The 23031-nt window shown below is 37.5% G+C and overlaps 1 protein-coding gene across 1 annotated transcript in view; it reads right to left on the bottom strand.

Annotated features, from left to right (window-relative positions):
- CSMD1 (CUB and Sushi multiple domains 1) overlaps positions 1-23031 on the bottom strand; it is a 1256706-nt gene that overhangs the window by 640629 nt on the left and 593046 nt on the right. The window contains exons 4-5 of the mRNA XM_059835885.1: positions 18938-19132; positions 4087-4294 (exon numbers count right to left, since the gene is read on the bottom strand). Of these exons, the coding sequence (XP_059691868.1) occupies positions 4087-4294; positions 18938-19132 (403 nt within the window). The remainder of the gene's footprint in view (positions 1-4086; positions 4295-18937; positions 19133-23031) is intronic.

Here is a 23031-nt window from a genome sequence, read left to right as displayed (position 1 = left end):
TAAACAAATCTCTTCTTCCTTTTCATTGCATTGGAAAACAAATCAACGATCAGCAATATAACATGGAAATTAACTGAACACTTTAAAGAAGGTTTAGAAACATGTGAGGCATATAATGTAAGTAATATAATTAATATTACAATTATATAATAAGTATAAGGCATAAAATATAATCAATATAATTACTATAATATAATATCTCTGATATAAATATTTTATAGATATATATAGATTATTTTTCCTCAGCATTTAGTTTCTACTGCTTCTAGCATTTCCATTGCTTTTCTTAAAAAAAGTCCATCCAGTTTTTACTGTAATCATGCTGGAACTACTTCTAACCTTGTTGATATATCTGGAGAGGGTAATCCAGACCTGTTGCACCACACACTAAAATCACTAAAGAGTCATCAGTCTGAAATTATTTTCTTTATTCTCACTCTCCTTCTAGCTTTTGCAGTACTATATATATATCTGTCATGCTATGTTCTTCAGTAGGATAATAGTTGGCTTATTTTTCAGCAAATATTCCTTTAAGTGAAAAAACAATTATAATTACCAGACCATGCTAATGGAATATATGTATTCTAACAGAAAATTACTGTATAAAGCTGTTGACATGATGCCATATACAAAGAAGGGTAGCAATTAAAAAAAAAAAAAAAAAAGTCACATTTTAAGATTATACCCCTCCAGACCATTAGTTTTAAGTATGGAACAACTTCACAATTAAACACACAGCTGATTTTAGCAGATTACAGCATGCACTACATTTAGCATGGTTCTAATGTCACTATGGTAACCGTTCTGCTTAAATATAGCTGAATGTGTAGCTTCATTCTGAATTATCCAATAATCCTTCAAACATTTCTTATAAAACTTCCCATAGCTTCTCCAAATTTTTATCAGTGATCCTGTACTGATCCAGTACTGGTAAGTATTGGTACCAGTGATACCAGTACTGTTTAATATTTTCATCAATGACATAGTGAGATCGAGTGCACCCTCAGCAAGTTTGCAGGCAGCACCAAGCTGAGTGGTGTTGCTGATATGCCTCAGGGAAGGGATGCCATCCAGAAGGACCTGGACAAGCTTGAGAAGTAGGCCCGTGTGAACCTCATGAGGTTCAACAAGGCCACGTGCAAGGTCCTGAACATGGGTCAGGGCAACCCCTACAATCAGTACAGGCTGGGGGATGAAGGGATCGAGAGCAGCCCTGTTGAGAAGGACTTGGTGGTACTGGTGGATGAAAAGCTGGACATGAACTGGCAATGTGCTCTCACAGCCCAGAAGGCTAACTGTATCCTGGGCTGCATCAAAAGAAATGTGACCAGCAGGTTGAGGGAGGTGATTCTGCCCCTCTACTCCACTCTGGTGAGACCCCACCTGGAGTACTGCATCCAGTTCTGGGGTCCTCAGCACAGGAAAGACATGTACCTGTTGGAGCAGGTGCAGAGGATGGCCACAAATATGATAAAAGGGATGGAACACCTCTCCTATCAAGAAAGGCTGAGAGTTGGGGTTGTTCAGCCTGGAGAAGGCTCCGGGGAGATATTATTGCAGCCTCTCAGTACTTAAAGGGAGCTTATAAGAAAGATGGGGACAAACTTTTTAACAGGGGCTGTTGCAATAGAAAAAGGGGTAATGGTTTTAAACTAAAAGAGGGTATATTTAGGCTAGGTATAAGGAAGAAATTTTTTATGATGAGAGTGGTGAAACACTGGAACAGGTTGCCCAGAGAGATGGTAGATTCCCCGTCCCTGGAAACATCCAAGGTCAGGCTGGACGGGGCTCTGAGCAACCTGATCTAGTTGAAGATGTCCCTACTCACTGCAAGTGGGTTGGACTAGATAACCTTTAAAGGTCCCTTCCAACCCAAACTATTCTATGATTCTATGATTCTAGGAACATATAATAAATCCTTAGCTTAGTGATCAGTTTAGCATTATAATGTAATGCTGATCAATACCATGCGAGATCAATGCAGAATATGTTTCCATTGCTTTCTGCTCATATTCTTCTACATTAACTATTATAAGAGACCTTCTGGGGAACACATATGTATATGTGACTGTCTGTAAATGTAGTTATTCCTATATTTGTATGTTCAACTTCAGTAACAGATTAATTTATTGCAACGAAGTTGCAAATTTATTGTTAGGTATCTACTAGAGCCTCATACACAAAATTAAATGAACAATTTTTTATGTTCTGCAGCAAGACTGAAAGTCGGCTGAATATGAGCCAGCAGTGTGCCCAGGTGGCCAAGAAGGCCAACGGCATCCTGGCCTGTATCAGAAACAGTGTGGGCAGCAGGAGTAGGGAGGTGATCGTGCCCCTGTACTCGGCACTGGTGAGGCCGCACCTCGAATCCTATGTTCAGTTTTGGGCCCCTCGCTATGAAAAAGACACTGAGGTGCTGAAGCGTGTCCAGAGAAGGGCGACAAAGCTGGTGGGGGTCTGGAGCACAAGTCTTATGAGGAGCAGTTGAGAGAGCTGGGGTTGTTTAGCTTGGAGAAGAGGAAGCTCAGGGGAGACCTTACCTCTCTCTACAACTACCTGAAAGGGGGCTGCAGAGAGGTGGGAGTTTGTCTCTTCTCCCAAGTGAGAATTGATAGGACAAGAGGAAATGGCCTCAAGTTGCATTAGGGGAGGTTCAGGCTGGATATTAGGAAAAACTTCTTCACTGAAAGGGTTGTCAGACATTGGAACAGGATGCCCAGGGTGGTGGTTGAGTCACCATCCCTGGAGGTTTTTAAAAGATGTGTGGATGAGGCACTTAGGGACATAGTTTAGTGGTGGACTTAGCAGGGTTAGGTTAATGGCTGAACTTGATGATCTTTCAGGTCTTTTCCAACCTAAATGATTCTATGATTCTATTCTATTCTAAGACTATTAGCTCTTCCACTTCAAGACTTCAGCTTCTGGTCCTTAGAACCCCTAATAAGAAAATATTGGCATTGATGACTGTTGTGCATGTCTGTGCATGAGAGAGAGACAAATGAGGTACTCATATTGTACTTCAGACAGTCACACATGAGCACTTAATTTGATACCAAACTGCTTCACTGACTGCCGTTACACAATTTTTGGTCATGTGGAAATGTTAGAGAGTAATCTTGTGATATACACCCAGAACTATCTTCAAAACAAAGTTTTTACAGATTTTCTAAGCATGGTTTCCACACATTTTTATTTGATAGATTTTTTCAACAGATCACATGCTATCTAGAACTTCACAATTTTTAATACATTGCACTGCCTAGCCTGTCATGACATTAAAATAATAGTGAAATTGCTTCAGCTCTCCAGAAAGGCATTTGGAAGACAATAACCACCAGTCATGTGTGAGCAGATCTGTATTTTTTTCTAGGCTACATTTTATAGCAATGGCGCATATGTCAAGCAGAAGACGTTCTTAGAGATTAAAAAAATGAAAAACCTGTGTATGTAGCATGCAGAGAAATCATAATACAAACTGTTCTGCAATTTAATCCATTCCCATAGACAGGATTATGATCATTTACTTAGTACAGAGAATGTAGATTTAGTCTTATAATTACTAAGCCCTAATATTGCTAAGCAAACAGTTTTAACATCAGCCAAGATAATAACACTTTCATACATGAGTACATGTAGTAAGACTGAATTATAGCCTGTTTAGAATAAGATGGCATCTATTTTCTCTATATATAGTCCTGTTTTACTGTGAGGCTGAATTTTGCTCACTACTTTCATTGTTGGAGTACAATATCATGATAAGCCATTCAAGACACAACGTCAGAAAATGTTCTAATACCAAGTTCAAATATGTAACAGCAATAAATGCTCACTGTTAAGTTACCTTACAAATATAACTGTCAAAGATGGAGGAAAATAAGAGGAAGGATCAAGATTTGGAAAGAAGCAGAAGCAAACTACTATATATTTTTTCAATTCTGGAGGGTGAAAAGGACCAAAGAAAAATGCATAATAAAACAGTCATTACTAACAGGTGAAAAATATCTTAAATATCCTTTAATACATTTTCAAAATACTCACCAAAAAAGAAAAACAGAAACTGAGATCTTTACAAGATCTCTGACTTACCATATTGATGGTGCTTCTGTTCCACTGATCTCTAAGAAGTCATATCCTTCCTCCAACTGGAAGTCAGTAAACACCAAAGCAATGGTATCTCCTGGTTCAGCCAATATGGTCCAGGTGCAATCAGCATTATTTTCATACTCAGAAGGGAAGTGAGGACTTGAAATAGTTCCACTTGTCCCACGTAGTGTCCCTCCACAAGCTCCTTCAGCTGATGAACAGAATATCAATTACTAGTGGAGCTGCACTTTAACCAAGCGAAACATCATCCTTGCTTCTGCCATAGCAAACCCAGCTCTTCCCTTCTGCATGTAGAGTACCACAAATATATGCACACATAGAAACAAAATACTATCCAGGTGAACAGAATAGAACATTTTCTGGCCTTTAAGCTGCAGAGATTTTTGGGTTGGGTTTTTTGACTGTTTTTCCTTGTTGGTGACACTTTAGTGCCAGGCCAAACAAGGATGACGTTAGCACAGACAGCTGGTACAAACTGATTTGGAGAACTTGTACTTTGGCTCTGTGAAAGTGTCCACAGAAGAAGCCTAAGAAGGAACTGGGCAGAGAATCACAGAAACAGAGTTAGTCTCTCTATGATATAAATTAAAAAATATTGAACATTTCTTTTCTAAAGAGTTTGCTTGTTTCTCACAGTTATAAAAAAATGCAGAAAAAATATTTTTTATAGATTTAAATGTTGTCCTAATCTAGGAAGCATTAATAAAATCATACTAGCCATTCTCAAGATTTTTGTTCTGAATCAGGATGTTTACAGATGGCAAATACATTCAGAAGGTTTTGTTGCCAGATGGACCTTCCAAGGTTCATGCATCATCAGTTAATAACATGTATTTTTTAACGGTTATTAACTAAATTTCAAAAAATACAGAGCATAGGAATTTCCTGCTAAGCTTGAAATGTTGTTTAATATTTTGCTAAAGGATTTAGCAGACTTCTTGTACTCCCCCTTGCCCCATAAGATTTCATTGAAAGCTTTAAAGATATGCTGATTATTATTAGTATTGGGTATTGAAACATGTAATTAAAAAAAAACCAACAAAAGATGTCATCCATACAATTCATTGGCATAAAAAATTAAAAATTCATCAAGTGGCTATTGGTGTGTTATAATGTGGCTATGAAAGCTACAGCACTAGTAATTAAAAGTATCTCTGCGTAGGTGAATGAACAGGAGAGCATTTCATTTTTATCTGTTTCATCATCTTTACTTACTGCTATTATCATTAGGTATTATTTGCATACTATAAATGCATGTGGAGATTTAAAAACAAATAGCTTGGCAAGGTGCATGACACAAGAAACTTACAGTCTAATTAGGATAATAACTGAATAGTGAATTAAGACAACAGAGAGGGGAAGGAGTGGAGCTGCTTTTCTCAATCACAGTTGAAAGCCTGTCAGTGAAAGTGAGTTTTAAAGGAAGATTTGAAAGAAAAAGGATTCATTTGAATCAAAGGAAGAGGAATACTGTGGCTGGACATTAAAAAAAGGAGACTGTTAAAAGAGGATAAATAACTAATAAGGGACTGAAGGAAAAGGAAGAATTGGGAGAAACAGAATAATTTCATTAATATTTAAGTATGGTATGGACCATTAATTTGACTAAAAAGAGGAGAGAAAGCTGCTGAAGGGTAGTTATCTTTACTCTTCCGTATGCAAAGTAAATTTTGACATAAAGAAATGTAACCTAACCTTGGCTACCAAATCCTTATTGAGTTTCATGATTTTTTGGTACACAAATTTCTCAGAGGAAGGCAGGTCTTTTTGATAAATTTCATATCTTACTTTCTGGACCCTGATATTTATGTGTTCCTTTTTAAAGGAATGAGATTTAGGGGTGGAATAGATCTACGCTCCTAAAAGATTTCTTTTTCTTGGTGAAATCAGGCCATTTCTGTGATTCCTCCCTCAATTCCTGGCTTTTTATATAGTGCATATTGAAAGGGCCATTGTGCCTCAGAGGGGTGAAAGGGGAAAGGAGAGGGGAAAGGGAAAATTAAAGAACTCGTGGATAAAGCTGAGGATCAGAGTCAAAATCCCTGGTGCATAATACATGCAAAGATTACAATAATTTAAAAACTATTGTAAATCTATAATAAATCAGAAAGGAGAATCAAGGTTTCTTATCCAATAATATCTAGAATGACCCTTTTTTCCTTTTTTTTTAAACTGTATAGCTTTCAAGCAGTTCACTTCAGATCATCATATAACCCAGCAAAGAAAAACAAATTAACTTGATACATCCTATGCCAATAATTCAGTACAGAAACTAACACTGAGTTATTGATTTCCACTGTTGTCACCATCAGTATTAGAGTTTGAATGAACCATCAAAAACCAAAACCTGATGATTTCCACCCTCTCTTTCTTTCAGGAATTCTACTTGTTCATATTTTGTCATAACACTGTGGGATTTTTTTTTTTTTTTTTTTTTTTTTTTAAAGAATCAATATGTAATAGTATGAGTTCCAGTTAATAAAGCATACAGGTTCTACCTGTATTCTTGAAAGCCAGCAAGCAGGCTTCTCCCATCCAGGGTAACCAGCAAGATGTGCAAAATCCTAAGTCAGCCATTACTCTTTGGTACTAGCTGCTTGCTGGTAAATTTTTTTATGACAACATTCTCAATGACACCATCTCCCACTGTGACATTAAGTAACATGCTAGTGGTAATTACAATGTTACTCAGTGTTTCTGCTGTAGAGCCCTTGAATAAGCTTTGAGTTCTGAAGCTCTGAATTTTACAGCTGACAAGGAAGGCTTATGTTGTTGATTATTTCTGGCAATCACATGCAAAAATCTAAATTTACATGCTGTGGATTACCAATGAAAGCCAAAGGAACTCAGGCTACTACAAAAATCTGCCCAGAGGGATGCATAGCTTTTAATCTATTCATAACACTATTTTTAAGAGGTTTGCAAGAAACCAAGTTAGCTCAGAAATGGAAAGGGAACATTAGTCAGGTAAGAACACAGAAACTTACTTTGACCAGAGAGTCAGTTTTTAATCTCTGACAGATGCAGAGGTGTTAGGGAAAGACCATGGCAAAAGCAGCTGCACAGAATGATCTTTCCTCTGATGTATTTCCCATGTCCTAGGAGCCTGTGGTTTGGGGACTTCCTTCATCATAGGTGGCAACCAGGCTAAGGCAACCAGAGTGTTGAATGCTAAAACGTAACGAATTGCCTAAGAGTGAGCACAGGCAGACAGGATGCAACCACATCGCTCAGCAGGTAGGAGACATAAACTGTCCATGTGTTTCACCAGCTGGCCCCAGAACTAGTTGACCTCCTTGGACTGATCATCCTTCTTGGCCACAACCTTCTCTATGTTATGCTTTTGAGAGAGCTAGAACAGTGCTCAGGAATCTTAATGCATTACTGCACTTGCAGTAATTTGATAGCAGATAGTGCTTCAGGCTTCATGAATTCAAACTCTAAATGATTAACAAATTGCATTTTAAAATGTGCAAGTAATTAATTCCAAACACTCATGGTTATTTTCAAGTTGTAAGCAACTGCACAAAGTGCTGTTTGTAGCAGCATAAATGACTACTTGAAGTACAAAGCTACAAACATTTGGATCTCTCAGTAGTCAGGAATTAAGCTTTCTGAATTTAGAGAATATGTATCTTATGTAAAGTACACATGTAAATACATATGGCTGGCACCACTTGACAAAAAGCATATACACTGTATAGATGTGTAGCTTAGATAAAACAGATAAACATATCCATCAAGTTAATGTATGTAAAAATCAAAAGAATCACTGAGGAATCATGGCGATCAATGAAAAATCTTACATTATTCTTCAAACTAGAAAGAGCCATTTCACCAAAAATAACAATCTGACAATTTTGGTAAGCTGTGTTTTGCATAAATGAGATCTTGTTAAAAGTGAGATGCAAGCCCTGCTAAGCAGATATCCAAGGATGGGATAAGAACAGAAACAGTACCTTAGAAAACTTCCTTATTGTTTAAATTCGTTTAGGTATCTTTTGAACATTCAATCATTTTTACCGGACTTTCCTCTCCTTCCCACACAAATGACTTCCAGAGTACAATGTTCTGTATTCTATGTGCCTTTTTTAAACAAAAACTATTAAAATGTTTATGCAAGTGAAAAATGTTTATTGCACAATAACAAAAAAACCACATTTAAAACCTGCCTAACCTTTCAAAATTAATTTAGAATCTGAATTTAAATGATCAGAATTGGCTATTCAACTTTAGTTTATACTGAAAGTCCTCATTTTGAAAGATTATTTTAGTACATTGTTGTTGTAGTTATTGTTTTATCAGTTATTGTAACATAACTGATAAAAACATAGCTGTGAGTTAAAGTACAAAATGCATAGTAATAAATAAATAATAGTCATTTTCTTACCTCTTTATCACTAGCAACAGAATAGATGCAATTAAAAACTTGAGTGATATTTTATAAATCATCATCAAATGACAGATTGTCACTTTGAGTCACATTTTGTAAGTCTTATCAATTAAAGAAAATTGAAGCTTTAGAGGGTTCTAAATGAACCATGGGCATACAGTATTTTGCATGCCTTATTAATAATATCACTGAAACAGTTATATATTTATTGAGGCTGGAGAGCAGCCCCATGGAGAGAGATCTGGGGGTCTGGGTTGATGGCAAGTTGAGCATGAGTCAACACTGTGCCCCGGCAGCCAAAAGGGCCAACCGTGTCCTGGGGTGCATCAAGCACAGCATAGCTAGCCGGTCAAGGGAGGTCACCCTCCCACTCTACACTGCACTGATATGGCCCCACCTCGAGTACTGTGTGCAGTTTTAGCTGCCTCAGTATAAGAAGGACATCAAACTATTAGAGTGTGTCTAGAGGAGACTGACCAAGATGTGAAAGTTCTTGAGGGCAAGACTTAGGAGGAGTGGCTGAGGTCACTTGGCTCGTTCAGCTTGGAGAAGAGAAGGCTGAGGGGTGACCACACCGCTGTCTACAACTTCCTCAAGGGGGGCAGCAGAGGGGGAGGTGCTGATCTTCTCTCTCTGGTGACCAGCAACAGAACATGAGGAAATGGAATGAAGCTGTGTCAGAGGAAGTTCAGATTAGACATTAGGAAAAGGTTCTTCATTGAGATGGTGGCCTATCACTGAAAGAAGCTCCCCAGGGAAGTGGTCATGGCACCAAGCCTGTCAGAGTTCAAGGAGCGTTCATACACTCAAGTTCATACACTCTTAGTTGTATGGTATAGTTTTAGGCAATCCTGTGTGGAGGAGGGAGTTGGACCCTATGATCCTTATGGGCCCCTTCCAACTTAAGCTATTCTATGATTCTATGATTTATTAAATTACTTATTAATGGCATTTTTCGGTAGCTCATTTGTGAAAAAGTAGATAATTGTACCTCATTGTACTGGTGGCTGACACGCTGGAAGGCTGTGCTGCCGTTCAGCGTGACCTGGACAGTCTGGAGAGTTGGGCAGAGAGGAACCTCATGAAATTCAACAAAGGCAAGTGCAGGGTACTGCACCTGCGGAGGAATAACCCCATGCATCAGTACAGGTTAGGGGCTGACCTGCTGGAAAGTAGCTGTGTGGAAAGGGACCTGGGAGTCCTGGTGGACAAAACAATGACCATGAGCCAGCCATGGGCCCTTGGGGCCAAGAAGGCCAATGGCATCCTGGGGTGCATCAAGAAGAGTGTGGCTAGCAGGTCGAGGGTGGCTATCCTCCCCCTCTGCCCTGGTGGGGCTGCATCTACAGTACTGTGTCCAGTTTTGGGCTGGTTCAAGAAGGACAGGGAACTGCTGGGGAGGCTACAGCAAAGGGCTACAAAGGTGATTAGGGGACTGGGACATCTTTCTTATGAGGAAAGGCTGAGGGACTTGGGTCTTTTTAGTCTGGAGAAGAGAAGATTCAGGGGGGATCTTATTAATGCTTCTAAATAGCTAAGGGGTGGGTGCCAGGAGGATAGGGCCAGTCTTTTTTCAGTGGTGCCCAGTGATAGGACAAGAGGTAATGGGCACAAACTTGGTCACAGGAAGTTCCACCTAAACATGAGGAGGAACTTCTTTACTTTGAGGGTGGCAGAGCACTGGAACAAGCTGCCCAGAGAGGTTGTGGAGTCTCCTTCTCTGGGGATATTCACAACTCGCCTGGACGCATTCCTGTGCAACCTGCTCTAGGTGAACCTGCTCTGGCGGGGGGGTTCGACTAGATGATCTCCAGAGGTCCCTTCCAACCCTTATCATTCTGTGATTCTGTGATTCTGTGATTTAATAAAATTCTTCAGTACAGAAAACACATCTATGAGGTAATCATGAATGATTACTTTCACAGATACATGCTTTGGATATTTTGGAAATGGTTAAAATGAGGAGTTAGTTAAATGAAATAAAACTTTAAAATTGCCATTTTAAAATGTCTTACTGACAAAAACCTAAAAACAAGCCACAGTATATCAACGCCAAGTTTAAAAATAAATTTTAGTATGTCAGTGCCAACTGTCAAGCTGCTAAACTGCCAGATTCATAAAGACCAAAAACATCACTAAGGGGTACAATGGTGTAGCATTACACATTCATCAGACAATTCATTGATCTAATCTGGTTCCAACTGGCAGCCAGATCTTTAACCATCAAAATATTCACCTCTACATGCTAATCTTCTTTAATATTTTAGTTTTTTATAGACTTTATTTTGAACAGGTAAAAGCCAACACCTGTTCTTCTTTTCTGTGTTTTAAAAAATGGAAACCTGTCAGAAGGTTGGGGATTTTTTTCCTATCATCACTTGAATCCAGGTGTAGTGCGTCCCAGATAAGTGCTGTAATCAGTTTGCCTCCGTTTCTCTTGCTGTTGATCAACTTCACATAAATTAAATACTCATTAGACCATGCATCTCAGATGAATTTTCTTTCTCTCTCCAGGGTTTTAAAAGGACACTTCAAAATAATTTTGATTGTGATTTAAGTAGAATGGGATTTATTTTGTTAAAATCTCAGAAATTATTGTGGTTTAAGAAAACAGTATCTCTTTTATGTATATTAAAACATCAAATTTCTCACTTCAAGTTAATAGTCTGTACAAAATAGAAATGCAGAAATTGTTGCAATTTGTTTAGGCACCTGTGGGTACCCGTTGCAGCTGTAGCACTACTTTGAACATTTTAGGTTTGATGGTTCAGTGAGCTCGATCTAAGCGGACCCCAGTGTCTAGTGGGATTGTCCCGTAGTCATTGGCCCTGACGATACTGGACTTAGTGGGGTAGTCTTGTACTCCCTGGGGCTTGAGATTGGTTTGTTTTTTCTTTGTAAACATTGTGCTTAATTTAGTAGCCTTTTACAATTCTTATTTATTCTATCATATCAGTTTGTTATATTACAAAGACCTATTCCTTTTCCATCCATTTTGGAGAGGAAATCTGACCAATAAAGTTATAAATTTCGAGTAAGACAGAAATAGCGATGGACAAACTATTTGCTAACCTGGCAGAAAAGTTCCATTATCAACTGATAGCACATGCTTGAGCAAACCTAAAATCAAAACCCCAACTCTGCCACCTTTTTCATGCAAAAACTTCAGCTTAAAAGAGGATAGCTAGATTAAGACATTCAAAAATTAATCAACAGTCTGTAATCTCATACTCTCTTTCCACAGAAATAAAAGATCAGTCTTCTGGATATCTTGTAAAAACTCTTATTTCTCAATTAAGTATCCTAAACTGTTTTCCAGTGATATGATAATCCTTCACTTGAGAATATATTTTTATTCTAACACTGATAATGATCCCTTAAAGTAACAGTCTACAACAAATTAATAGGAAAGCCCTAATTTTGAAGCAAAAAGAGAAAAGGCTGAATTTTTTGAGGACAAATTAATGACTGTCGCAGATATCACATGTATTTTTTTAATAATTAGGAAAGTTAATCCAGTTATTCCCAGCAGTCTACATGCAGTTATGAAATCCTTCATCTTTTTATGACTGCCCCTGAGATTTTCTTTTAATTTTTAGTAAATTATTGTATCTTCCTCTGATGTTAGCTTTGCTCATGTTCTTAATAGTCAGACTGAAGTTCTCTTTTCCATTCTTTGACTTTGCTATACCATTCTGGGTACCTTCACTATGTTTTCATTGCACCGTTCATCTCATTTTTTTCCTGTCTTCCAGGCACCTTATTGCACAGATCCTTGTTTGACCTGGCCTTTCTTTGTGTTTTTTTATCGGGTCCCTCCATACCTACTGACACACGTTAGAACAAGGATATATAAACATAAATATATGTATGTGTAAATATACATATACACACATACACATATATAAGAAAGAATACTTGTAGCTGTTAGGTGTGATCTCATCAGTCCCACACTAATTTGTAAGAAATTATACAGTATATCCTATCTGCTTTTTCTGAAACACTTCTCTGACTTCTTATTTGACCAGTCACAATGAGTTTCATTCAAATTTCATCTCAATGTAAACATTGCACTGATTCAGACTATTCTGAAAGTGAACAAAATTGCTCAGGCAGGAATCTTCCGTGTCACTCTATTAGATTTGGGGAAATAGTGTCACTTTATCATATAATGCAACATCAATAAGCAGAATTGTTGGGAAATTTTCTTTTTCTTTCCCTTTACTTTTTCTATATTTTTTTATAAACATGGATAAATGATGCGATCAGGACATCTTTTTCTCCTCCTTAAACATAAAATCATATTTGTCTGAACCTCAGAGGCTGAGACGAAATTACATCAGAGAATTCCTTGCTACCTCAGAAAGTATGGATAACACCAAAAACATCAATTTGTCTTTGCTACATATTTTTGAAATATCAGCTCTGAATCTCTGTATTTAGTTTATCTTATTCTATAGTGAATCAAACTCTTCTTCCTTTCTCCATTTATCTATTCTAAGAATGCCTTCTTCATTAATATATTCTTCACCAAAGTATTTCTCCAATAATAGTTCTTAAATCTGGAACCTGATTGATTAGTACTTGTTCCTTTTGGACCTTTCTGACATACAATCTCTTTTACTCGCTTGTCTTCTTTATTTATTCTTTATTTTCCCTCCAATAATTGGTTGTCTCTTTAATGGTAACATATTACATGTTCTTTCCCTCATAGCTATTTTCTTTGTGAGAAAAAGCTTACCATTGTAATATCACTAATCCAATTTGTATTTGTAATGTTAGCTTCATAAAAATCTAGACTCGTGGAACTATAATCAACTAGGGATTCTTAAAATTACTGAGAATTGAGAACCTAATTATACAAAGTTCATTTAGAAGTAGTCACATATCATAAATCAGGTATTAGTGAAGTTACTACAGAGAATGAAATTAACTTTCAAAATGTTTCAGACTTGTACTGCACAATATTTCAACCTCAAGATAAAGGCAAATTTTTTGGGTGACACTATTAGGATAGCCAGCATTGAGACAACAAAGACCTTTTTAATTCTCAGGACAAAACCCAGAAGAACAGAATTTAGGTGGACAACTGATTCTCCATGTCAATTTTTATAAGTCACCTATACAATTTTTTGCAGAAACTCATGGTAAACTTCTTGGTTAGCTTCGAATAGCAGAACAGTCCATGGTTGCTCTTACTTACCATATGGAAAAACAGGAGTAAGTTTTAATAAATACCTCATCTTGACAGAATTTGCCTTTGAACTCTTCTTTGGGGGCTGTTTTCTATTTTGGGGGACTGTTTTCTATGTTTTTCAGTTTGGAAGTTGCCATATTTTTACACATCAAAAAATCATAGTTTATTGAAAGAAAACAGAAACAAAAAGATAAAGCAAATGTCTTGACAGTCAAATTGTCTAACCTTTCTAAAAATGCCATTGACTGCGCCTTCGATTTCTGTTGAGAGTTCATTCTAAGCCATCAGTGAATCTGCAGTACAGTTCAGCTCCACCACCCTCCCCATGGCTATACTTTAAAGAGAGAACATCTGGCTGAGTAGCAGCCAGAGAAACAAAATGGCAGATACAAGAGTCAATGCTGTCTACATCTTCCTGGAGGCTTAGTAATTCACTAGGAATTTTTCTAGCAGAAACAGCATTTGTACAGTTAGACAATGTATAAATTACTAGACAACAGCCTCTTAATGCTTCTGAAAATATTAAGCAACAAAATTGCAGAAAATAGTAATTTGCCAGCATCAGCAAAGCTATGGAAACCACAGAGAACAAGGTTATTATGATTTTTTAGTATATAAACTGTGTAGCTTTATTTAACTCTGTTCTATTATCTTGCATAGATGCGATGAAATTAGTTTACGATGACAACAAAGAATACCATCTGGGCACAAAACTATGACAAAAGGTGCTTTCATGGAAAAGACCAAGGTTCTTAGAGAAACAATAATGGAACATTTCTTGCTTGAAAACATAGTGAATGGAAAGGACTACCTCATGGCACATGTTCCAGACAGATAAAATGAAATAAAATAACGAATGTCTAAAATCCCTCATCAACTCCACATTCCACATATGTGAACTCTAAAAATCCACTGAGGCAATGGCTCAGCTCACAGAAATTATTAACCGTTAAAAAACTTTTCTGTTATGCTTCTTCTTTCTTGACAGAAGGTACACAGAATTCTTTGGATTTCACGTAAGTTCTACATGGGGTTTAGGACTCCGCTTGAGTTTTTATTAATAGATTAAATTCACAGAGTTACAAATGATGAACAAAATTTCAGTCCTATTAGAGATATTTGTATGCAGTGAACACTGCCAAAACAGGGAGTATCTGCACAAACAGAACAAATATTTAGTAGACATTGATGACACCATGAACTTACGACATATATTTTTCTGAAACCTGTTTACTACCTCTTATTACAAGGACAAAAAACCCATCTAAGATGAGACAACTGAAAGGTTAGTAAATTTTTGGTTTCTTCCTGTTTTGAAAGCACTGCTAAAAAAAATCTTCTTTGTGTACTGATTGAAATCAAACACGAACAACAGACATGACCCAAATCTCTGTTGGTTTTTTGATTAACTCTTGCATTTGTTCTGGAGCACATAGATTTATAAAATATTTCTTTGCTGTGAGGAATTACATTATAAGACCCTTCAGTCACAAGAAACCTTTACAAATTACTACAGAAGACAACAACTACCCTTTGTTGCTCATCCACATGGGTGCCAATAATACTGTCAAGGGAGAATTCGAGCAGTAAAGGGTGTCCACAGGGCTTTAGGGTGAAAAGCACAGGAGACCAGAGGTTTTCTCCTTAATGCAAGGGGAAAAGCTCAGGCAGGAGCATCAGATTCCTGCAAAACAATACTTGACTAAGCAGCTGGTGCTGGGAAAAAGGGTTTTGACTTCTCTGACCACAGGACACTCTTCAAGGAACGAGGGGAGCAGGGGAGACATGGGACCTGCCTGGCTGAACAGGGCAACAGGTTTGCTGACCAAGTGAGGAGAGCTCTAAACTGTTTGTCAGGGATGCGGGCCAAAAGAAGCAGGAGGACAGGCCCAGGGAAGAACACATGGGACAGGGCAATGAATGTTTTTCTCTTTCCCCCTCAGAAAGCAACATGACTGGAAGCCCAGCTGAAGTGCCTGTACACAAAAATGTGCTGCATGGGAAGCAAACTGGACAAACTGGAAGTGCATGTACAATCATAGAACTGCAGTGTCATCAAGATTACAGACTTAGTGGGACAGCTCACCTGACTGGAGGACTGCAATGGATAGACACAGGCTCTTAGGAAAAGCAGGAAGATAAAGAGAGGCTGCACCCTACACAAAGTAGGATCTTAAATGAACAGAGCTGTGCTGCACAAGAGGCAACGACCTCATTGAGCTCCTGCTGGCTAGAATGAGAAGAAGAAGCCTGAAGGGAGGTCATTATTGTGAATATCTGCTACAGACCACCTGATCAAGAAGTTGTCAAAACCTTCAAACAACTAGAAGTTTCCCAACCACAGGCTCTGGTTCTCATGGGAGACTTTAACCATCCCAACATCTGTGTGTATGGCAGCGTAGCAGAGGACAAACAATCCACTAGATTTCAGAGTTCATTGGGAAGAATTTTTTTAATGCAGGCACTGGACAGGTCAACTAGGTGTAGGAACAAAGAACCATTCAAACAAGTGATATTCAACGACAGCTGTGGTTACAATAACCATGAGCTGAAGATCCGGAGGGAAGTGAGGAAGGCAAGTACTAGAATAAACTCCTTGGACTTCAGCAGAGCAGATTTCAACTTATTTGTGAAGTGGAAGACAGGCTTTCATGGCCTGATGTCTTGAAGGGCTAAGGGTCCCAGGAGAGCTTGTTTGACGTCAAGGGCAGCTTCCTCAAAGCTCAAGAATGATGCATCTATTTATGTACATAAATGAGTAGACATAGCAGGAGGCTGCTGGAGCTGAACAGGAAATTCCTGACTGAGGTGTTTTAACTGAAATGGAAAAAAAACCCCAAAACAGTGTAGAAAATGTGAAAGCAGGGACAAGCTACTTGAAAAGAATATAGAAATGCTGCTCAGGAATGCAGGGATAGGAGGAGGAAGGCTGAAGCTCAGATGGAATGAAACAGGTGAGGAATGTGAAGAACAGTCATTCTAGAAATCCTTCTATCAACAACAAAAGAAAAATGAAGGACATGGTGGCCTGCTGCTCATGGCGTAAGTGACCTTGTGATGAAGACATGGAAAAGGCTGAGGCACTCAGTGTCCCCTTTGCTCTCTTCATTATCAAAGGCTGCCCTCAGGCCTCCCAATTCTCAATAAAATGGAGAAGATTTGGGAAGAAAAGTAGTAGCCACAGCACAGGAGGAACAATACAAGGAACTGTAGAAGTAAATAGGATATGTGCAAGTTCATGATACTTAATAGTATGCACCTAAGGGTTCTTGGTGTGCCACAGTGTGAGGCTGCTCTGTATCATCTGACAATCAAGGGTGATTCCCAATGACTGGAAAAAAGAGAATTTTTCATTTCTCATTTTCAAGAAAGTAAGGATCCCAGCAACTGTGTATCTGTCAAGTTCACTTCAGACCTCCAGAAGATTATGGTGAAAGTGTTTATGAAAACCATTCCCAAGCATGCAAAGGACAAAAACATGAACAGGAACAGCCAGCTTTTACCAATGCAAATCATCCTTGGCTACCTGACAGCTTTCTCTGATGAAAGGATTTAGCTTGATGTTAAAGTTTTGACAACACAGTTCTCCACTATATCCTTGTAGTCAAATTGAGGGCATAAGGACTGGATGGGTAGACTGTTATGTGAGTGAAAAACTGTCTGGGCCATCAGGCTTAGACAGCAGACACCAATTGTTTAAAGTCAAGCTAGTGGTCAGTGACTTGCAGCATTCCCCAGGGATTCAAACGGGCTGAATTTGTATACCTTCACCATGAGTCTGGAGTATGGGATTGAATGCACCCTGACAAGGTTTGCAGATGGCACCCTGAAGGGCAGGACTGCCATTTAGAGAGGCTTTGACAAGCTGGAAGAATGACAGGAATCTCATGAAATTCCAAAACAGAAAGGCAAAGTCCTATACCTGGAACAGGATCATCCCATGCAAAAAATATTTGCTAGGTGGCAGCTCTTGACAAAATGACCTGAGGTCCTGGTGAAACACAAGCTGAGCCAGTGGTGCACTTTTGCAGCATTAAAGGCTTACCTCATATTGGGTTGCACGAGCAAGAACATAGCCAGCAGCTAAAGAAAGAAAGTTAAAGAGAGTTCATCTACTTGACACTCAGGAAGCCCCATCCAGAATGCTGTGTCCACCCTTGGGTCCCCCAGTATGAAAGAGGCACTGACACTAACAGACTAGAACAAGTCCAGAGAATCACAGAATCACAGAATCACTAAGGTTGGAAAAGACCTGTAAGATCATCAAGTCCGACCATCAACTAACACCACCATGCCCATTAAACCATGTCCCACAATGCCTTGTCCACACATTCCTTGAACATCTCCAGTGATGGTGACTCCACCACTTCCCTGGCCAGCTTATTCCAGTGTGTCACCACTCTCTCAGTAAAGGAATTTTTCCTAATATCCAGCCTAAACCTCCCCTGGCGCAACTTGAGGCCATTTCCTCTTGTCCTGTCACTCATCACTTGGGAGAAGGGCCACTAAAATGGTTAAGATGCTGAAGAACATGATGTATGAGACTAGAGAATGAGGGAAATGGATTTTTCAGCCTGGACAAGAGGAGGCTATGGAAAATCTAAATGCAGTGTTTAGTTTAGGAAAGATAGAGCCAGAATCTTTTCATAGGTCTACAACAGGAGAAGAGGAAAGGGACATAATCTGTAAAAAGAGAATTAAAATTGGACATGAGAATGAGGGCAGCTAGGCACTAGAACAGGTTTCCAGAAAGGCTTTAGAATCTACATCCATGGAGATGTTAACATTTCAACTGGGCAAAGCCCTGAGCAACCTGACCTAACTTTAAAGTTATCCATGCTTTGAGCAGGACTTGGACTCAAAGGGATTGGATGACCATAGGTCCCCTTCAAAGATGATATGTTTGAAGATTTCAAGCTTCTCCTTCCTGGCAGAAAGTTTCCAAAAGCAGAAACTTGCAAAAACATTTGCCAGGTCCTGTTGTCAAATTGCTATAGCTATTCCTCATGTAAATGAAAAGGAAAAAAGATCAGTAGATAACATCTACCTCTGAAAGTAAACTCTGGAGAGACATTGCTTCTGAATTATGATTACATTTTTAAGTAGTGTAGATTTTTAGATAGTACATTAGTACATTTACATTTAGAAGGTTAAAAAAAAAGAAAACTCAGAATAAGTTTATTTAATTTGCTGTTTTAATATTGTCTTAATATTTTAAAGATATTTCATGTCTTCATTTTTACCTCTGCAAAAAGGAACTGGAAAATCCCATGATGCACCATTTCCAGGACTCACAATACATGTCAACATGGCATGGCCTTCTAGGATGTAACCAGAGATACAGCTATATCGGATTTTATCTCCAATGTTGAATCTTGTTCCATGAAGTACTCCTTTAGGTATTTCTCCTGGGTTGCCACAAGTATGACTAGGTAATACTGTCAAAAGAAAGAAGGAAAAATGCTGCAGTTAACATCTGCAGAACGAAGTAATAAACACTTGTCAAACAATTGTAATTAAATAATTGGGTTTATTATTATTTTTTAAAACAGTATTTCTTATACAAACAGGGTGAAATTAGGCTATGGAATATACTTTCACAAAAGATTTCAGTTTATAACAGACATCATAATTTTCAAAGCTGATTTCAAACTCAGTTCTTGCTTTAACAGTCTTTCAGTGAAGTTCTTTACAGATCTATTTTCAAACAAAATATCCTATAAATCTTGCTGTTTCTCCCAAAACTCTGGATCAAATAAAAGGCATTCGTATTTAATTCTTTTTTGTAAATATTGCAAAAATATTCATACAACATCATTATGAATCCAGGCAGTAGAAGGCACTATATGTACAGTTTTCCTTTTAGTTGATAAAATAGCAATTTAAAAGAACCCAATAATTAACTGGTCTCTGATAGTAAATTAAAGTCTAAAGTATATTTAAAAAGTTTGATTTTCTGCTTATTTTCAAATTACTCAAGGTTCTAGAAAATAAATTAAGTAAATCTTTGTTAATAGAAACAGAAAATATGCAGGAAATTATGAATAGGCAGTGACATCAGGCTGATATGAATGGACATACTTCTTTTCTTTTTTATTGTAGAAAGTTACTACCATTTGTAAGTATTAGTTATTTGGAAGAGATTGTCTTAACTAGTTATCAGTTTAAAGATGATACTCCTCCACCTAGAAAAAGCAGAAGTGTGTGTTGGGGAGGAGGAAAATGGAATTGGTTTTTTTCTCAATCTCATTTGAAAGTTATTAATGGCATGTCATTCCTTTCATTGAAGAAGTACAAATTAAAATTGTTTAATTTCCTTTAGAGCAGAACAAATAAGTGCAGGAAGCTGAAATATGTCATGAACAAAGCACAAAAGATAAATATGTTCATAAAAGAAATGGTGCTCTGAAAAGCTCACATGTACTTCAGGTATCGTTTCAGAAACCACGTTTCATGGAAAAACTCTTTCACCCCATACTTATCTCTTTCCTTACTCTACCCATCTGCAGAATAAACATAACCATACTAAGCTCACTAACCTGCATGTTGAAAGGATTAATTACTCAATACATGCACATCCTCAGAGTGTTGTAAAGCATTATATCAATATATCAATGCTAATTAAGCCCCATTATACCATGTAAGTTCAATTACTGCATGCACACCCTTAATTCATTACTCAAACACTTAGTCACACTGGCATTTAAATGATCATAATTACACTTAAGTGACAACCCAAATGATATAGGAAAAGGCCAAAAAACATATAGCTAAAAAAATGAAAAGAGAACACTTTCACTTACACCATCCTTTTATGAGAAAAATCCCCAAATCTTCTATAAATATTAACGAGGTAACAAAAACCACATAAGACTCTAATGAATGATGAGTTAGGTGAATGTTCTACCAATGTTGCAGATAAGAGATCTAAGATTTCTGTGCATTACGGGAACTAGTTAAGGTTGCTGAGTGAGTAGGTACCAAAGCTAGAAGCAAGCAATATGATACCCAACTTCTTTTGTGCTGTTTCAGCTGCCTTAATAGAATAGAGTATTTATTTGGATGTGCTCATTCACACTGAAAAGAAAGTCAGTGTTTGGTTCACATACAGAAGAATGTATACATATAAAATAAACTAAAGAAAATTATTTTAAGATATTGGATTAATTGGAATAAAATAAAGACACTAACTTACATTCCAAACAGTTGGCAACAATGATGCATTATATGCTACAGCATATATTGCTATGTGCTATTGTATGTTTTATACCACTATTAAAAATGCTACCTCTCTCTCAGCAAATTTTCCCCTTTTTGCTGCTGTAGTCATGGTAGGTTAATACAGGTAATTTTGCAAGACAAGTCAAACAAATAAAAATTTGTTACATGCTTTGACACAAGGGAATACCTGCATTTTAAGCAAGACTCTCTCTTTCTGTTATTTTCAAATCAAAACATTTTTACAAAACACTGAAATACGAAGTAGTTTCATCATAAGATCTGCAGCAATATTTATACAATCCAAAACTCAGTATTTCTTTTTATGAGTGGGTGTGCTATCCAGAAGAAAAATACATTATTCAAAGTCACTATGATTTCTGATAAACTACATTCCGAAGGAAAACACATTACAGCAAATCTAGGTCTGCCATATACTTGACAATTGTCACTGGCTAACTGTTGAAGTTGTATTGCAGTAAATCAGCCTTTTATCTGTGTAATGAAGATCTCCTACAATATGATGGGTTTCTGTCTCTTCTTACCACTACATCTGTCAAGAATCCCAGAAAAAATGGGACTTGGCATCCTGAAACAGGCACGCATTTTACCACAACCTCCTAAACAACAGTAAAAGATGAGTGATCTGAGAATGACAGCCATGTTCAATAATGTAATATTTCACAGGATTTCACCATTTGTCAAGATCAACCCTTCAACTACATTATTTATGTGCTTTTCTAAAACTTTAATTGAAGCATATTGAGGTAGCCACACAACTTCATCTGCACAGACTTTACTGCTTCTAGTATGGGCCTAAGAATTATCCTTTGAAGGTTCCTAACAGTAACTAAAATAGTTTAATCTTTGGATTATGACAGTTCTAGCTGACCAAAACTATCATATGCAAAGGTTACATATATCCATCAAGCTTTAAATTAATTGCCAAGTTTTCAGTAAAAGACTCATATTTTTCTCTAGTGTTACTGAGGTCTACTGTCAATAGCACTGAGAATCTGCACTCACTTCCTGGAGGAAGCTCGTAGAATCACCAGTGTCACAGCACCTTTCATTATCAAGATGCTTGATTCATGAAATAATTTGATGTTCAGTGTGTATTGAGAACAATTATAAACCATACTACACAGAAGCACTGAAGGTAATGGATTTTTTATATTGGATTTTTTATATTGACAGGACAAGAGCAAATGGCCTCAAGCTGCACCAGGGGAGGTTCAGGTTGGATATTAGGAAAAATTTCTTTACTGAGAGAGTGTTGAGACACTGGAACAGGCTGCCCAGGGAAGTGATGGAGTCACTATCACTGGAGGTGTTCAAGGAACGTGTGGACATGGCAATGTGGGACATGGTTTAATGGTCATGGTGGTTGGGTTGATGGTTGGACTTGATGATCTTATAGGTATTTTCCAACCTTAGTGATTCTGTGATTCTGTGATCCTGTGACCTAACATTAGTGTTCTCAGATAGCATGCTTTATCTCATTTTTCTTCACTCAAGTCCTTCCCAGGTTTGAATAAAAAAAAAATGACAGTGTTCAGAAAGGAATCTGTTTAGTCTTAGTATTTTAAAAGCAAAAATATATACAATGGGATAGCCAAGCATATCCATATTCTAAGATTTCCTCCTCAAGAGTCTATCTTCACCATTATGACAGACATTAACAACCTGTGTGGACTTCCTAGCACAGATCAATCTGGAGCACTGTGCAGTAAGATTTATTTATTAAATTAAAACTGAAAGAAAGTCCTTCCTCATACATGACCTGTATCTTCCTAGAGAGCAGAACTCTGACAAATGCACATGATCAAAATCCATAATGCAATTTATTCATTAGATAACATGCTGAAGGTTTTAACTCACTATTTAAACTATGCACATGTTATATATATTTTTTTTCAGAAAGTATTCAAAACATCATAATCTATATGCTAAAACATAACATTAATATTCATTATCAGACAGTGGCAAAAGGCTACACCACAGCAGGACTGTAAAATGTAGTAGAGAAATGGCACCAATTTTGACAATATATGAATAATCAATTAAAGGTTGTTAAATAAGCTCATATTTAAATATCTATTTACCCAGCCTTTTCAAT

This window comes from Gavia stellata, chromosome 2 (genome assembly GCF_030936135.1).
Source record: "Gavia stellata isolate bGavSte3 chromosome 2, bGavSte3.hap2, whole genome shotgun sequence".
Lineage (NCBI taxonomy): Eukaryota > Metazoa > Chordata > Aves > Gaviiformes > Gaviidae > Gavia > Gavia stellata.
The sequence above is the reverse complement of the archived record's forward strand: the minus strand, read 5'-3'. Positions and strand labels throughout refer to the sequence as shown.